This window comes from Paramormyrops kingsleyae, chromosome 13 (genome assembly GCF_048594095.1).
Source record: "Paramormyrops kingsleyae isolate MSU_618 chromosome 13, PKINGS_0.4, whole genome shotgun sequence".
In the NCBI taxonomy this organism is placed as follows: Eukaryota; Metazoa; Chordata; class Actinopteri; order Osteoglossiformes; family Mormyridae; genus Paramormyrops; species Paramormyrops kingsleyae.
Window position 1 is genome coordinate 12,169,039 of NC_132809.1, and position 18,472 is coordinate 12,187,510.

The window sequence follows — 18,472 nt, forward strand, 5'->3', positions numbered from 1 at the left end:
CCAGCCAAAGCTGAGGAGTTGCCCAAGAGGACCCTAGGAATCGAGCTGCCGCTGCTGTTGACGCCTATGAAGCTTCCCCAGGCTGCCAACGGACAGAGTCCGGTCGGGGAGGAGCCGATGTCACCGCCGGCTCCTGAATCGGATGCCATTGTGCTTGCTGAAAGTCCTCCCCCTAGTGGCCAGTGGGACTACTCCACCCCTGCTGATGAGGACTCTTACAGTTTGCCTTCGCCTGACCCCGTGCAGGTGCACCAACAGAGATCCTATGCACCGGATGAGCTTCCGCCTGGGATTCTGACTCCACCCAGCTCAAGGGACAAAGACCTCTATACTAAGAAGGGGTATGGGGACAGGGAACCATCTGGTATGGACTCCTTCGAGAATATCCCGGGGTCAGATGAGAATGATCCAGATAAGGGCCAAAGGCCTGTAGAAATTAAGGAAGTACTAGAGGACAGGGTGCCTCCTCATTGGCCGCCTGAGGTTGGCATTGGGGATCTGGGGTCTTCAGATATGTCAGATGCTTCACTGGCCCTTCCTCTCTCTGTGGAGACATCTGCAGAAGCAGACACTGCTCTCTCTGCCTCCACAAGGAGCAGTCCCCTTATCTCAGGACAACATGCTTCTTACCTCGTGTCCCCTTCTGGAGACCCCCCCGTCTCCTCATTGCCCGGAGCCCCACACAGCCCGAGCGGGAACTCAGTACATATCGTAGGCGTCCAGGGTCCAACAGAAATTTGCCCCTCTGACATCACCCAGCATGACAACTGTGGGAGGGACATGGAAAAGGATAAGTGTCTGGCTCAGCTGTTGGAGAGCGCATCTGCCCTTCCCCAGAGTTCCTTACTGGAAGGGAAGCTTCAGGAAAATCTGGGGATCTGCGGCCTTCCAGAAGGACCCACTGCAGAACAGACGTCATCCACAGCACCTGTAAAGCCAGCCCCCCCTCTCCCACCTAGGCAAAAACTGGAGCATGACACAGGTCTGTCCAACCTTCCTCCCTGCTTAGTGGAACAACAGGTTCGGTTCCAGCTTTCCCAGATGGAGGAGAGTGACGAACAGAGCGGAGGACGGCTGATTGAGGAGGATGATGCGGTAAGACCACCATGTTCCTCTACAGCCACCAGACCTCCAGAAGAAACAAAGGGAGTACCATCGGTCCATTCAGACTCCGACTTTCACCAAATACCCATCCCTGACCTTCGGCTTCCCAAATCGGTGACGTTTTAGCCCACGACCCCAGGACTGGCATATTGGGACCTGCCTGGCCACAGCTTCTGTGTCCTACTGCCATCTTACCAAGCAAAGGAAGAGAATACTTCATTTTTTTATAATGTCAGAGTTGCTACATAGCAAAACTATTGTTCTGATTTTTACCAGTTTTGGTTGATATGTACAGATTCCTATGCTTTTCAGTGTAAATGACTTTTCTAATTATATTTTAATAGATTTTTAAAATGTTGACCTGCAGCGACTAGACTTAGAACATTTTACTTTGATAAAACGCTTCTCAGCTAGGAAAAAAATAAGAAAATGTGCTCAACTTTTTTTGGATAGTTTTGTTAATAAACAACAGTGATTAATGGTTTTCTAGGGATAGCAAAGCTCTTGTGACAAACAAGTAAGCGAAGTATGTAGATATTATTGTTTCTGTATGGTACAGTGCCGTGTCCTGACAGACTGGTGCTTTCTTTTTTATAGTCTGTATTTTTCCTGTTTGTAGGAGTAATGTCTTATTTACTTAGCATTATTATATTGCTGCAGAAAGTTAAGAGTATCAGGGCACTTCAGAACAAATATTAACAGTTGTCAGTGAGGAACGATTGTTCCTCGCTTCAGCTCTACTGTAGCCACGTGAACTCATCAACAGGGCCTATACTGACAACAGTCACTGTTTCATGTGGGTGGGTTCCCTGCACAAAAGCAACCAATCGTTGTCCTGATTTCAGTGATTGACAGGCACGTGGCACCATTAACTGTCCTCTCAGAGTCTGCCGGTACAATGGCAATCCCCCTTATACACAGAGGAGTTTGTTTGAAAGCTGCTGCTGTGGATCTTACTCTGTGTGATTCTCCAAGCATTTTCCGCACAGGAGAAAAAAAAAATGACATCAGACAAAGTCTTTGATTTTGCAAATGCACCAGATCACATTTGGACACCAGATATTATTGTGTAATTTCCCTCTTGGTTGTCTGTTCAGTCCTCACATAGGTTTTTAAAAGATTTGAAATCATTTTGCATTACTATGCCAATTATATTTTTGTTGCAATAATGTACATATTTTCTGAAGTCAAAGTTTATGTAAAAATTAAAGATGCGAGTCATTTAGCTAAATGTAGGAAGAAATTGGATTAACTGTGCAGCAATTTAGCTGTGTGGAAGTCAGAACAGCTCACATAAGTTGGATTCAGTCTTTTACATTGAGGCATACAGACAGAAAGTTTTTGGATTTGTACTTAATTGTCCAGATTATACTGCCCCCTGATTATAGCGATTCTATAGCTCCACCTGGTGGAGAGTTTGTTTTGCACATCTTTTTTATATAAATATGTTTTTTTTTCGCCATAGTTTTTTTTTTCCGCATAGTTCACTGGAAATTCCTAGTATGTTAAATTGCTGCCTTTGGTAAAACAACAAATATGTTCGTAACTCCTGGCATGTTCAGATGACAGATATGGACGTCTTACGTTGCGAGCACACAAGGCCTCACTGTTTACTGGATCAAGTAGCAATAAGAAATGCACGCACAAAAGACAAAACGAGCTTTTGGTAATGGCAGGTTTCAGTATAGCAGACAAGCAGTGGGCTTATGGCAGGAAATATACCTGAGGTTTTCCTTCAGCTGCTTTCTTAGCTTATTAGTGTGATAGGTTATATATCGTGTACCAATTTAATTTTTAATTGTTCTGCACCTTGTATTGCATACAAAACCAGGTAAAGAGCTTCCAGTTTGTGTCTTTAGATTCATCTGTTCTGTGTTAACATGGATGTACATTCCTTCCTTAAGGAGTTCAAGGGCTCCAACTAAAGCCTTTGCTTTTACTGAGGTCTTCAGGGTGTAAATATTGCAAGTACTGTTGTAATGAACACAGTTGTTTGGAAAGCAAGAAAAGTTCCTAATTTGTGTGTTTGTATTCTTTAATCTCATTTTGATGCTCAAACACAACAGACAAAGTTCAGTGGAAACATACAAGATTCTGAACACCAGTTCTGAGGTGTTAAATGTTGCAGTGCGAGTATCAAACAATATGTGAAGGTTACAGGATATACAGGAACCACCATGACACACCACAAAGACAGACAACGTGACAACATTAAACATTCCTTCATAAAAGCCAGGGTAACACTTCTGAACAAGCCATTAACCCTAAAATAATGTAGAGCACATAAAAGGGACAGCTAAATTCACTCCAAATCCATCAGTAAAGACACTGGACTTAAAAAAGCATAAAAAACAGCTCAGTGAATTAACTTTGGTGTTTTCGTCGAAGACTAACATACAATTCTCAGTGTGCAAAAATCCGGAAACACTTTACTTGATGGTGCACAAATATAGTATTATACTGTTACGTATGTGTTTATTAACCACAAATTATGTCTTAGTTACATACTGATCTCACATTAATTCATCATTAACGAATCATGACACGTTCTATCCCAAGCAGTTACTGTATTTGTTCCTATATCCAATTCTCATCTAATGAAGGAACTAATGAAGGAACAAGTAATGAGTAACACAAGTTACACAATTTTAGGTTTGTTCATTATTAGTGAATCATGATGCATCTTTTATCTCAAGTAGCAACTATATTTGTTCATGATTTGTACTTCAGTAGAAAATTAGTCATTACTAAGTATTTGTGCCCCATCAAATAGCATGTTACCAAAAATCCATGACAAGGTTTATGACGTGCAGAACACGCTGTGCCCCACTGATGGACACACAATCTTGTGGGTTTTAATTGCATAATAAAAAGTACATAAATTACTGTAAATGTATATATTTAAGTGTAAAGACCAAGGTTTCCAACAAAGCAGCCCAGTAATGCATGTCAAAAATATTAGGTGGTTAGTAAATCCAAAAAATCTGATCAGCACTGATATAAAAAATATATAACACCCCCCCCATTTACTAATAAGTGACTAAAGTTATATTATTATTGCCATATTGATATTAATTATTATTCAGTACATTTAATGATTATTCAAGTAATGGGTAGCTAGTGGAAATGCTACATTTCTCAGTTATGGTTTTAAATGATTACATATACACAGAAATCTGAGGTGTAGTTGCAGATCAGGGACTGTGGGCCCTGTACCTTGGGGGAATGAAACCCCCTACAAATTCTCAGGCCTCTGAAAAAAACACTACATTTATGTTCTGAGGTCTTTGACCAAGTGAGGCCCAATTTTATAACATAAAACCCATGAAAGACATCAAGGCAACAATGTGTTAACCTGGACTCAAAAACTCCAGAATCTATATTTGGTGGACCATGTGGATGAACGTCACATGGCATACCGAGTGTGACATAGGTGTTAACCTCTGACCCAGGCTGCTAGATCAACTGAAACCACAGAGCCTCACTGCGGCTCTTAAAACAGGGAAGTGCAAGGCCTCTGGAAATCTCATTTGCAGGACTGAATTGGCGACGGAAATCGTTGTCCATGTTGACAGACGAAGGAGTCTGCTAGATCCTGAGCTGCAGGAGGAAGTTGCTCAGTGTCATGGCACTCTCCCTCAGCTTGGTGTCCTCCTCAGGTCCCAATGCCACGCCAGCAAGTCGTGCCGACCCAGTGCCACCTAGCGCACAGGGCAGGCTGAGGAACACCTCGGCCCCGATGCCACACCAACCCTAAGACACAAAGGAGCACTTCCTAGAATACCCATCCTCATTCCACCAATCGGAACGCGTATAAATGATCACATGGCAAGGAGATACCATCAACCTGGTCTAGAGTCCCTGCCAGTGGGCGGAGCAGGGACGGGACTCATATAAATACATGTATATTTACCTGAGCCAGCGTGGAGACCGAATGGATCTTCCCCTTATCCTCCAGGATGCTGTGGGTGACGTCTGCGATGGACAGCCCCACCGACCATGAGCGCTGGCCCTTCTCCTTCAGCTTGTCAAACGCTCTGCCAGATATCGCACGGGCGTTCACACCATCAGGCAAAACGGAATCCCTAACCCGTGTTGACCACTGTGTGAGCCTTCGTTGCTTTACCTGTCTATCAGCGGTTTGGTAGCGTCAGATGTCACCAGTGCCGAGTGGGAGTTGGGCACCGGCACCATAGGAGTCCAAACAGCCACTGGAAAAGACCACATTGATAATCTGTATATATTCTGGTATATTTAACATTTATATCTTTCAATATTAAACCCCGTGATGTACAGACCTTAAGCACAGCAACATAACTGGATGCTTGATGATTCAGATTCAAATTCAGATTCAGATTATTATTATTTTTTTTATCCCCAAGGGGGAAATTTTTGTGTTGCAGAACCCATTTACATAAACGACAGGAATACACAGACACTAGGCATAAGCTGAGACATAACACTGAATTACAAATAAGTGTGTACAAATATGCAAAAATACCTTTAGTGTGCAAAATAAATGTAAATGTGCATTGTATATTGCCTCAGAGGAGGAGAGTCTCCTTCCATATTTGTGGACGGTTATTGCCACGGGCAGGAGTGACCTCCAGTAGCGATCTATATTTCGGCAGAACTGTTGTGTCTGCATAAGCGAAGTAAGCTGACCTTTATTGTCAGACAGCTCTCCGATAACAAAGGCCAGTTTCCCGATGCTTTGGGCCATCAGCTCCACATTGAGGATGTAGTTGAGCCTCTCGGAGTCCAGATTGCAACCGGCACCAATAACTCGGGAAGGAGGGAGTCCACTCTGTTTCCATGCTACGTAGGTCATGATGTCCACTGGAAGGAAAAGGCCCAAAAGCGAGGGATAGGAGGGAAAGTACCAAAAGAGAGAAAACTAGAATAGTTACTGAGTCGCAGAAGGGCAATCAGGAGACGACCATAAGAAGTGGGCCAATACTATCACCAGAATATGGGGGACTGACACAATGGAAGATACAGTAAGACAGGGATTGTTAAACTATACTACTGTTGAGAACAGTGACGACTGCTCCATTATGGCCTAAGAGAAACTTAAAACATCTCTGATGTCCATATGGTGCAAAATGGTCACCTTATCTGAGGTAATAGTGAGTCATGAGAGAGGTGGGACAAGCAGGAGTCACACCTGGCTGTGAGGCAATGAGCATCACTGCGTTGGGGCTTAAACGAGCCAGGCTGGGGATGATGCCTCGGTAAAGGTCTACGTTGGTCTGGACAACACTGACGTAGGACTGCTCATTGCTCCACGCGTTCGCAGTCATCACCACGATCTTCGATCCCACCGATGACGCCAAATCTGGTCCGAGGATAGAGAGAAGGACGTTACCTGGTGTCCTTACATCAGCAATACCTCTCCTATCATTTTTGAGCAGATCGATTCAGTTCCTGGGCGTACCTTTTGACACCTCTAGGTTTGGCAGATGGAACATCTCCAAGTCCATCGTCCCACCTTTAGCAGAGGCCTCGCTGAGGTCGACAAGGACCAGCTTGTCTATGCTGTCCTTTGACTTGGATGTTGAGAGGTGAGAAATCAATGTTAAGCCACAATGAACAGCAAAGGTCAGAAAAGGCGTTATCTTTTACACATGGTAAGAGAGAAAATATTACCTTGGCCAAAATACTCAGCACAGAGGCCATTCCAAGGTCACCACCACCAACGACAGTTACTTTATTGACCTGCCGTTCCAGCTTACCTCCCCCTGTAACGTCGAGTAAATGGAGGTCTGTGTCACATAATACCAGATATTATCCAAGTTAAAAACAGACTATTGCTTCTTCCCATTTCAAAATTAAATGTAGGTTTAACAGTCAAATGACAGTGTCTGCTGGTAAACAGACTGGGAGTGAACAGGCTTGAAGGCCAGACTTCTGGCGTGAAACCTAGATTAATATGAAAGCGTATTTGCAGAGTACTGCAGAGATGCCATTCAAGGTGCAACAAATACAGAACAATAATAACTCTCCAGCTGTTCTGTTAGAAACACATCAAGATCAGTGAAGAAGCCAAGGGGTACAATAAACAGTAAAAGGGAGTTCAAGGTAAACTAACAACATGCTGGTGCATGTATTGATGGGGTGGGGGTATAGGCCCCTGGGCCCCCCACGCAGTGCTGATTGGTGGCCCCCTCAGAAGATGGCGTCCTAGGCTCCCTTCTATGCCGCCTAATTGGTTGATCGGCACCGCCACTGCACTACTAGGTATGCAGTGAATTACTGCAAATCCTGCATAAAGGATGTAGCAGCCCTGCAGTCCGACCCAATACCAAAAGCAGGTGACCAGGAAGTGCTGCATCTTCTGTAGATCCCCCTTGAATTATTACATTCCACAAATGGCTCTACCTAGCAAACATTCGGCAGGTTTTTGGTTCCATGCGTTTCCTGCATCTATTGTGTTTGAACTGTATTACATTTTATGTACATTGACTTACTTAGTAGACAGTTCATCCAAAGCAATATATAACAGACAGTAGGGTCCCTGGAAGTTAAGGTTAAGGGCACTAGCTGAAGGGACAAACGGCAAAACCACTGTACTAACTAATGACTAGTGTCTACCTCTACGTTACCAAAAGGATTCAAGCTGTAAGAGCGTCATATGAATATATACGAAGGCTCCTGATATGAGACCAATACTGCCGATGCTTCAATGGACCAAGACGACAGAGCTCTTTCAAAGTTCTGTCGAATATGCAAAATTCGGGGAGCTGGACACTCACCCTCAGTGATCTTCAAGTTTGACACGAAGGCTAGGAGCTCGGTTGGGTCTTCGGTGCTTGGTGATGGCTTTGAAGCGAGAGGGGGGTCTTCCTCAAATTTGGCGATCATTTCCTTAATCAGGCTGTTCACAGAGGACTTAGGCTGTAAGACATCCCAATCGCAAAAACACAACCTTGGTAAACAAACTGCACAAAACAAACTGCTCCGAAATCATGGACAGCCACAGGACGGCACTTACATGGTCCCAGTTGTGGAGAGCAGGTAGGTATATCCTTCCCCGTGCGTCTACATGTCTCCCCTCCCGGATCACCATGTTGGGGGTGGGGCGCAGTTGGCAGATGGGCGGAGTAAAGGGGAAGGAGTCCAGCAGCCATATGAGAATGGGCAAGTTGTAGGAGCGGCCTATGTGAGACAGGGTTAGAGAAAATGTCCATTTGATGATTAACCACGATGCTGGTTTTGTCTATTAAATATCGACTCTTGAAATCCCGAGATAGATCTAATTTACGCCTTTTCTCTATGACTTTATACCGACTTCTACCTAAAAACAACCTTTTCTGTTTAATTCTTAGTAGATGGTGATGGACATTATGTGATAACTAGACTACAATATTTTGTTTATTGGTTAAATTTCAAAAATCATTCTTAAACATTGACCATTGTTGATGTTTAACATTAATGTATATGGTGAATTGATTCTCTAAAAAGATGTTTTAGCAGAATTAAATCAAAACTGAATCAAATCAGGAATTGAAATCAAATCAAATTTTGAGGTCAGGGCTGATTCCCAGCCCCAGCGTGAGAGGAAACTGGAGGCTTTAAACATTTACAAAACAGTTTCCTAGTTGTGCTTCTAATGAAACATTTCTTCTGACAACAGTGACCATAACGTAACATGTAAAATGATGCAATATCCATGGAATGCAAATTATTTGCTGTTAAAGCAATTTCCATTGTAATTGAATGTTACAAATTAAAACATGAATGGCTTTGTGAATGTATTATGGTTATAATACCTGTTACTTTTTAAACCATGTTCATTAAGAGGGAAACCAGTGGAGGTACAAAAGACCAAACATATTTTAAGAACATTGGCACCTATATTTCTCACACCAGTTTTAGTCAAGCTCACCTTGATATCTGACCGGAATGTTTCCAACAAGCTTCAGAAGGTCTTTTTGGGAGCTGTCTGTAAAAGCTGCACATACAAGACATACATTAAATTGACGACTGATGTATTGTCCGCTGTGTTTTCCAAAAGCCACAATAATATTTAAGGAGTTGAACAGGAGAGGGCAATGTTAATGCATACTGGCAGAAGCCAGTTATACCCACTGAATATACATTACAGGAAACGGAGAGCGATGTAAAGTCGGGGCAACAATTAGCTTGTGTAGGGGTATCTTAAAGACTATTAATATCCCATAACAAAACTTCGGAAAATACTGTCCGAAAACACAGCTGTGGTCTACGACAGACTACAGCAATGTGGCAGCGGGTGGATTAGTGTATTCTGCTGCATCAAATCACCGATAATTTACAGGATAGTACTGCATTCTGAAGAGTATTAGGGAATCCGTACTTACTGTACGTGTCGACATTAGGCATCATCCCATTGTGGACCTTTTGGAGTTTCTGTAGCTCCTCAATGGCCAAATCGCGAAACTTGTACTAATAAATAATTTAAAAACACAAAAATGTAGCGCCTCGTCATTGTGCAACGAAACCGTAATTCCTTTGATGACGTCACTATAACATTCGCTTCTTAAACAAGCCGAACTGCCTAGTGACAGTGAGTGATACTGACAAATCTGGTTTCACGAATACCTGGAAGTAGTTCAGATAAAGTAGAGCAGTTAATTTACCCTCTAAATTTCACCTTAACCAGCTAGATACCCACCTTAAGAAGCACTTTCTTTATTGGTTCCGAGGATAAATCCATAGCTGTCCTACAACTTGCAAACTAACCTCCTAAACACGTCGGGTGAAACAGCCCGGTTTGCGATTCCGATGAGACCTCAGCCCACAGCACAAATACCTTGGCAAACACATGCAAACTTCCGCGAAGGCACGACCGACTACGGCATGCTGGAAGGACATACCGTCTAATAAGCTATTGCCTTCTACCCAGCGCGTACGCCCTCATTACGTGCATCTCTGTCTACAAGCTGGATGCAAACTGTCAGGTTATTATATAAAACAGCATTTAACATTATGTAGTATTTTATAGCTAAGAATAAAAAAGTTATCAAATTTGTTTAGCAAGACTGTCAATGTATAAACAGAAAAGTAATATATAAAACCAAAAATTTTTACTAGAAATTAAGTCACTTCAACTCCCCCCAAAGAAAAAAAATGGAATTGGACGATGTCCTCAATAGTGGGCCTGCATACAGCACCAGTATGCATCCAAAAGTACATTTTGATTATAGTGTTGCCATTTGAATTTTTTGTTGGGCCGCCTTTAGCTTTGATTATGGTGCATATTTGTCATGGCATTGTTTCCACAAGCTTATGCAACATCTCATCCTTTATTTTCATCCAGATTTGCATTCATTTCTCACTGAGATCCTCTATTGACAAGTGAGTTGAAACACTCCATAAAGCCTCCTTCAGCACATCCCAGAGACCTTCAATGAGGTTAAGGTCAGAACTCCGTGGTGACCAAGTCATGCGTGAAAATGATTCCTCATGCTCCCTGAACCACTCTTTGACAATTTGAACCCAATGAATCTTGACATTCTTGTCCTGGAATATGCCCATGCCAACAGGGAAGAAAAAATCCATTGATGATGGATGGAGGTGTAACCTGGCCATTCAGTAGATTCAGGTACTCAGCTGACTTTACTTTATTGCTGCATAACGTTGCAGGACTGTAATAATGATCTAGTCATTGGTTTTTAAGTATTTGCTGATATAAATTCAAATGGTGACCTTTTTTTGGACGGGCAGTGTATTTCAAGTTAGACTTATTTGAAGAAGCGATTCACTCATCCATCATCATTGGCAACTTGGACAGAGGACTACAAAAATGTCCTCAAAATATATTTATTTTCATGAAATCTGACCCAAACAGAGACCGCTTAATAGCTGAATGAGCAGAGCAGCAAAAGTATCAGCCTTTTCCAACAGAATGCCTAAGTACGACTTTTAAAGTTTAAGGATCGTAATTTGATAAACTGCATGGATCATCTTCGTCCCAACTAACAAGTGAATCATCAGCTGAATCACAAATCCCAAAACCTTTCGCTGCGTTAGTGCAGATCACGAAAATCTATAAATGCACTGAATATAATTTTACCACAAAAAAATTATTGATTTCAAAACACCGCAATAAGCTGCAGTGAGAACTTTTCAGAAAAGTGTTTAAGTGCTGTGCAGCCTTCACGTCAGTAACACCCATCACACAAAACTGTCTCCACAAATGAGAAAAATGCATTGTATTGTACGTTGGCCAGTTAGAGGAAGGTGTGGGGGGGGGGGGTACACAAAGCAAGAAACACCAATAAAAAGTGAAAGGTCATTTTTTTTTATAAACAAGAAATAACAGATGTTAACAGAATGGCAAAATGTGTCTCATCAAATTAATTGCATTAATAAAACTAAGTCTATAGGTAACAGCCGTGGTTCTTGCATTCTGCTCACGAGGATAACCTGGAAACAGACGCTGTTCTCCAAGAAGCAAAGCAACTGAATGTACAGAAATTCCATAATTTTTTATATAGATATAAAAACAATTCTCAGGTCTTTATTCTTATATTATATTTTATTCCCTCATAGGGTGTAGATCTATTTTGAAAGTGGGTCTCTCTGATAGTGCAAACCAGCTCCTTCCTCAGGAAATAAACAGCACAACAGCAGAAGCAAAAGCAGGTACATCGGCAGTGTTCCACTTCTTTAACAACCTCACATTTTCTTTCGTTTCGCCTTCACTGCCGCCAGTTTTCTTTTTCTCTCCTCTTCCTCCAACATAATGTCCTCTTCATCCTCCTTGATGCCCATTCGTAAGCTAAAAAAAAAAAAAAAAAAGATAAATGATCACTATGGCAAATAACGACCTTCATTTTCATCCCCTGCCCTCAAAAACCCCATCTTTTTCCTTGTGATTTCTCAGAACTAACTTATCCCGTTCATGACTATTTTCCTCCGTATCTCTAAGCACCCAAAACAGCTCTTCTGCCTCTCAGAGTTCAAAAGGCTAAGAGAACCACACCATCAGCAAGCCCACAATAAACCCCACCCCCATTTAAAGACGCAGCGCATCCCATTTCGTTCACCTTCTAGCTTCCTCCTTTTGCTGTTCCTTCCAGCTGCTTTCCATGAACCTCAGTGCATAGTCGCTCTCCTCTTGGTATCTGACAAAAGACGTACATAAACCGCATGTTTGCCTGTTAAGGCAAAGTATTTCCTTATGCAAAACAAACCACTATGTCATCTAACACCACAAGAAACAAGAGGAGTAACAAAGACATAATTGAGTATTATAAACAAACAACACTTGTCGTACTTGTTCCGATCGTAGCCGAAAATCTCCCTGATGTGCTTGGAGATTTCGTCTTGTTCTACACCTCCATCATCAATGAAATCATCCATTTCAGGGTCATAGTCCTCCTCTTCATATTTTCGTTTGTAACTGGATGTAATTGGAGGTAGCATTGTACCTAGATAAAAAAAAAAGCCGTACAATAAAAAGCAGCAATGCAAGCTTCAACAAAGCATGAAACCCAGCGACAAAAACCCAGCACTGCTGACTCATCAATCTAAGACAGTGGTTCTCAAACCTGTTCCTGGCGACCCACCTGCCAGAATGTTTTCATTCCAACCCTATCTTAAATCAGGCTTATATGGTCCTTAATAGGCTAGAGCTGGTTACAGACCGAACGCGGCCTGCGCTGTGCTCGCCGCGAGGCTTCTGCACAAAGAGTAGGCGTGGTTTTCAAAACTCTCTCCTGTCATTTTGGCTCACGGTCAGTAGCGACGATGTATATAGGCACGGAGCGTAGCGTAGTGCTCGCCGCGTTCGGTCTGAAACCGGCTTTAGTCTATTAAGGACCATCTGAGCCTGATTAAGGTAGGGTTGGAACGAAAACATTCTGGCAGGTGGGTCACCAGGAACAGGATTGAGAACCACTGATCTAAGAGAATGCTCACTGTCTCTCGACAGTGTTTTGTCTGGAGATTAAATGGTGACTCGGCAATGAGGGTACAGAAAAAAAGGCAACCACCTCTCACCCAATATCATAAAGCAAGAGCATCAACAAAAGGGTGATTCACTATTAAATAAGGGGAAGCCATACCTGGAGGTCTCATCACCGGTCTGTGACCTGGAGGAAGTCTCGATGGCATCCCAGGTCTGGGCGCTACGTTTTTAGACGAGATAGTTTCAGCTACCACCGTACATTTGGGCCTCCCAGGGCCGGAACCCATGTTGTTTGCAGGCCCGGCTGCGCCACTCCATGGCCGCCCAGGTCCGTTTGCTGGAGGGCAAATTCCACCATTGCTAGGGCGGACCTGGGAACTCCCACCGGGACGCGCCTGTGGTTGAATCCCCGACCTGGGAGGGCCGCCTGCACCAGATCGCATTTGTCCATTGTCACTGAACCGGGCTGACTGTATTGGTTCCCCCGTTCCTGACCTAGCAGATGTGGCGGACGTCATCTTTCCTGAGTTGCCTTGGCTGGGCCTGACTTGTTTGCTGATGCCACTTACAACACTAGACCTGGTGTGTTCACTGCCTGGACTCGGTCTGACTGAGCCACCCGCTCCGGGTCGCGTCTGGCCCATGGCTGGCGTTCGGGTTGGCGCAGGGCTGGAGGTGACACCCGGCCAGGTCCCCGATCCAGATGTCTTTCCCGGTGGGACAGGGGGGTTTCCCCGCTTTTGCATAAGGTCACTGCTGGAGACGGGCTTCTGCCCTGGAAAAGGCCGCGGGCCTTGGGGTCTGTTGGGGGCCTGAGAACTAGCTTTGGCTGTAATTTTACTGTTTAAGGCACTGGAGGTGCTGGACACATGCTTGTCTCCCTGAGACGGCTTGGCAATCCCATGCGGCCGTTCACCAGAGGCTGCTGCTGTGGGCTTCTTCCCTGAACCCCGGTGTGGGAGCTTCTCGGAGGAGCTCCTGTGAGACTTGCCATTCCGTGCATCCTTTTCCTGTAAACACTTCTTTGAGGTACTGGGGTTACCCTGGGGTTTGTGCTCTCTCTCTGGCTTGGCCTCCCGCCCTCTATCCTGCCTCTTCGCCTTCCTCTCCAGCTCCAGCTCTCTCAGTTCCTCGGCCGTCCGGAGTCGCTCCTCGCTTTTCTTTTTTGGTTTCAGCTCAACTGGCTCAAACTGCTTCTTTTGGGCCAGTTTCAAGAGATCTTCGAAGTTCATGGGCGGCGGGACAGGCCTGCCTGGGCCAGAGGGCCTCCCGGAGGATTTAGCGAGGGATTTATCATTCCGAAGCTGAGGCTGAGGCTGAGGCTCAAGCTCAGGCTCAGAGTCTGTCTGTGAATATTCATAGTTATCCTCATCGTCCACAAAGTCCTCTTTGCTCTGCTGGACTGGATGCCCCTTCGGATGCCTCTTCTTAGGCTGGTCCACCACAGGGATGCCATTGTAGCCCCTGAAGTTGTCCTTGGTCCGCGACGCCATCGCCCGAGCTTTCCGGTCAGACTTAAGTTCCACCCTCTTTGCCAACAACTCATCTTTTTGTTTCTTGCTTTGCATCTCTAAAACACATCAAGATGGGCTAATTAAAATGCAGATAAAATCATGTACCTTTAAGTTTAACCTGAAATGCTTTCGTAAAGCATGCAACTGTAGCATCAGATAAAACAGTAACACTTAACTTGAGAGGGCACAAATGATATAGAATTATACTATTACAGACACTCCTTACTCCTGACTTACCTGTTTAAGGACCGCACAGACCTACAACCAGGTCTCCGGCCCATCGTTATTGGACGCTGTACAATACGCAAACCTCAGTAATATACATTAGGTTGATTTCCTCTGTTTATTACAGTGTACTACTGTTGTAAGATTTTTTAGTATATTTATAAATGCTTATAATGGTACGAAGGTAACATTAAAACACTATCTAAAGATGCTTGACAATCCCACTACCAGTACAGTATGCTTGATATACTGGAAATTGGTGGCTCCTCTCTTATTGACCAATTTGCTTAACAACCTAGTGATAGGAACGGAAATCAGTCATTAAGTGAGGAGTGTCTGTAATTGTGTATTAATTACCCACAAACTAAGTTTTAGTTACATACTGATCTCATGTTTGTTCATCACTAATGAATCAACGCACCCTTTATCTCAAGTACTGTAGCAACTATATGATTTGAACCATGATTTGTACTACAGTAGTAACCAAGTTATTACTAAAGTGTTACTGGTAAACCCAATGTTAATAACGACATAGCACGAGTAATAGCAGTAATAACATGAAGGTGGACGACAGACTTTGCGAGGTGCATATTCTGTGTACCTTTCTTTTTTTGCTCCATCTCTTTCTTCTTCAGGAAGGCCTGCACTGCAGCGGATTCCACACCTTTAACCTTGGGGTGCTTTTTCGCAGGGCCCGCCTGCAGACTGTAACGCTTCTGTGGAGAAGCCAGGCACCAGCACGCAGAGAGAACAAACAGGGTTACCGCAACACGACAAAGTACGGAAAGATACTCGGCATCTAAAAACCAGAGAGACGGTCTAAGCAATTTTCTTTCCAATACATTTACAGCATTCGCCCTTCTGAGCAAATGAATTGTTTCTATGGAAACTAACAGTGGACAAATCTGGATGTGATGTAAAAAAAAAATAAAAAATCAGTTGCCATGACAGCAAAAGTGGAGGAGAAAAACAGTTTTTGGTGGTTTAAGATTTACCATTTGCATATTTGACATTATGGGAGGAGAAAAATATATACTGAGGGAAGGCAACAGGTGACATGGGTTAAACCATTATTTTGCAAACCTCATTTTACACACAGGGGAATATAATCCAAAGGCCATTGTGATTTTGCAAACGTTTTGAAAAACATTACAGCCAGTAGAGGAACTGACTTTTGTGTTAGAACTATTATTCTGCCACAGATTAACTTCTGCAATTAAACAAGAAAATACGTACAGTAAAAATAAATTATGCAGGGGAGGCGGGCGACATGTAATCTGTTTTGGTAATTTTAAATAGACAAAATTACCACCCTGAACGATGAACTGAGACAGTTAACTTTACAGAAGTTACAGTAGCACTTAATACCGATCAGAAAAACAGAATACGCAAGCGGATCTCCTGTACTGGGAAACGCCTAACAGCAACCAGTAGACGATGAAGACGTTGTCAGTTTACGAAAACAGATCAAGGTGGCATTTTCTTTCTACCGTAATTTCCATTTCAATTCATTCATAAAGATCCTGATTCATCGTTTAAGATCTGCGAGCCTTAAACGCCCAGACTGATACTAACAGCTGCTTCGACGGAACGAGACAGCATGTAAGGATCGCTGCTTTATTAACAGGAACGAAAACTGTTTCAGACTCTTTCTAACTTCTGTCATGGTCCTGATTAGCGGAGTTAAGCATGCCACTGACATGGCAAAATGTACCGGGGACGGATCTTTCAGCCGCGGGACGTAAGCGTCCATGCGGGGCGTAAAGCGCCCACCCTTCTAAAGCAGCTACACTGGATTTTCACAATCATACTGCAGAAAGAGCATTTTAAAACTACAGAAGCCTTTGAGTCTATACACGACATGAACAACATACTCCATATACAAAACCCGAAAGGGGAGGAGTGCCTCGATCAAACAGGCGTCAGCGAATATGAAGTTGGTAATTTAACTTGATGGATTACGCAGAGTGAACTACCTGGGTATCTACACATTCAGTGCCCTAGAGAATAACACCGATCTTCATCCATACTTAAATGTATCTATACCCACCGTCGGCAAAGCGCTGAGGCCCTGGTTTTCTGAGGCAAGCGTTAATATATTTTCGAAATCCATTTTAGTAGCTCAGAAAAAAGGTGTTCTCCCGATCCTCGCTCGTTAGCTTGCTAGCTAGAGTCCCCCCTCCCTCCCGTACCAACCCCGGAATTGCAAAGCAACCGCTTATCGGGTATTTAAAACGCCATCGTTGCTCCGCACAGCCAATGCGAGCTTTAACGTTTAGCTAGCCATCCAGCTAATTATCTAGCGATTCAACTCGCCAGCCTAGCCAATTAAAAACAGCCAAAAAAACAAACATTAAAGGTATGACATGAAAACGAGGCCCAGGAAAGACAGCCTATATAAAACCCGCACAGGGGCTTTCAGCGACACCAATAATTAACCCAGCTTCGCGTATAATGTGACAAATATAGCCGGCTAGCTTCTAGTAGCAATTTGGTTAAGACCCGGCCGCGTTGTCCAGTGGACGTTTGTCTGACGTCATCCTCCCGATTGCGTCACTTCCTCCCTGAATCATTTCATGAGCTGGCATTCTGTGAATGTATGCGTTCCATGCGAGTCGCACGATGTTTCGCACAATGTGTTGCATGTGTGACTGAGTTGTGTTACGTAAGAGGATCTTTACCGGGTGTCTCCTGAACTTTCTACTTTTTAAAATAAAAATATAAATTGAGTGAAATAGGTAGTTTCAAATGTTTTTTTTAAGAAAAGTAAATACTTATGAGTCTGCAATACTCACCAGTAATTTAGTGCGTAATGCAGTTATATTGGGAGCGGCACTGGACCAGTATATACTGGCCTCTAATTCAGATCGGTTCAGTTTCATTCAGTGTCCAAAATGCCACGTAATATAAATCCCGTTGACAGTTGTTCGAAATGGATATTTGCAGACGAGAAATATTAAGTAGTTTCGTCTTTTGTGTGGTTGCATGAACATTTTGTACCAGGAGATGTCATCAGTACTCAACAGTTGGTGTAACGAACATCTACGTCCTGTATTTCAAAATGCTAAAGGATTCGTAAGCTTTTTGTTATTTAAATACGCACTAATACAAAGAAATATTTGCTTACGTACGTCGATCCCTGCAGAATTAATATATCGGTGCGGTGAAGAACAATAAATAGTGACAACTTCATGGTGGACAATAATATACAATACGCATGCAATATACAGTAACACAATACAAAGTGCTGAGGTTTAAAGTGGCACTGATTAATAAATGACTGTGGTGATTAGGATTACACTACGAAGTATCAGTCTGTATTTAACAGTCTTGAAATACTGATGAACCTGTACCCAGATAACACACATAGGTTGAAATGACATTGATTCCATATCAGACAAAAAGGTTGAAACAACGTTGATCTTCAATCTTTCACTTAATATCAACATTGAATCAAGGTTTTGCCACCATCAATTTATCAATATTGAAAATCTGACCAAAAATCAATTCAGTCAACGTTGATAATTTAACACTGACCATAATTCAACACATTTAACTATAATTCAACATTGAAACAATAACATTATGCTATCTGGGTAGCGTCTTCTGGAGGGGAGGAGGGAGTAAAAATACTGTGCTGGATTATCTACACGGCTCGTCCGAGTCGTGGGACAGCGGTCTGACCGGAGATGTGCTAGATTATTCATTTTAATTCATTAATGGAATAGGGATT

The 18,472-nt window shown here is 43.1% G+C and overlaps 3 protein-coding genes across 12 annotated transcripts in view; 1 reads left to right on the plus strand and 2 right to left on the minus strand.

Annotated features, from left to right (window-relative positions):
* LOC111859437 (USP6 N-terminal-like protein) overlaps positions 1-3,125 on the plus strand; it is a 31,532-nt gene extending 28,407 nt beyond the window's left edge. For all 9 annotated transcript variants that reach the window (XM_023842084.2, XM_023842083.2, XM_023842086.2 and 6 more), the window contains one exon: positions 5-3,125. In XM_023842084.2, the coding sequence (XP_023697852.2) occupies positions 5-1,230 (1,226 nt within the window). In that variant the 3' untranslated portion in view covers positions 1,231-3,125. The remainder of the gene's footprint in view (positions 1-4) is intronic.
* Positions 3,122-9,933, minus strand: uevld (UEV and lactate/malate dehyrogenase domains). 2 transcript variants are annotated; one of them, XM_023842092.2, is made up of 12 exons: positions 9,761-9,933; positions 9,447-9,531; positions 8,993-9,058; positions 8,099-8,262; positions 7,860-8,001; positions 6,754-6,845; positions 6,542-6,653; positions 6,272-6,442; positions 5,770-5,943; positions 5,231-5,315; positions 5,018-5,141; positions 3,122-4,857 (listed from the first exon to the last, which is right to left on the minus strand). In XM_023842092.2, exons 1-12 carry the CDS (start codon positions 9,800-9,802, stop codon positions 4,693-4,695), a joined length of 1,422 nt encoding a protein of 473 aa, XP_023697860.1. In that variant the 5' UTR covers positions 9,803-9,933; the 3' UTR covers positions 3,122-4,692. The 2 variants fall into 2 exon arrangements, with proteins under 2 accessions (XP_023697860.1, XP_072554312.1); XM_072698211.1 differs by having other exon boundaries at positions 9,829-9,931.
* Positions 9,934-11,366: 1,433 nt separating this feature from the next.
* spty2d1 (SPT2 chromatin protein domain containing 1) lies at positions 11,367-17,309 on the minus strand. Its single transcript, XM_023842244.2, has 6 exons — positions 16,790-17,309; positions 15,341-15,455; positions 13,158-14,570; positions 12,368-12,521; positions 12,138-12,215; positions 11,367-11,869 (listed from the first exon to the last, which is right to left on the minus strand). The coding sequence occupies exons 1-6, from the start codon at positions 16,850-16,852 to the stop codon at positions 11,767-11,769; spliced, it is 1,926 nt and encodes a 641-aa protein (XP_023698012.1). The 5' UTR covers positions 16,853-17,309; the 3' UTR covers positions 11,367-11,766.
* Positions 17,310-18,472: the final 1,163 nt, after the last annotated feature.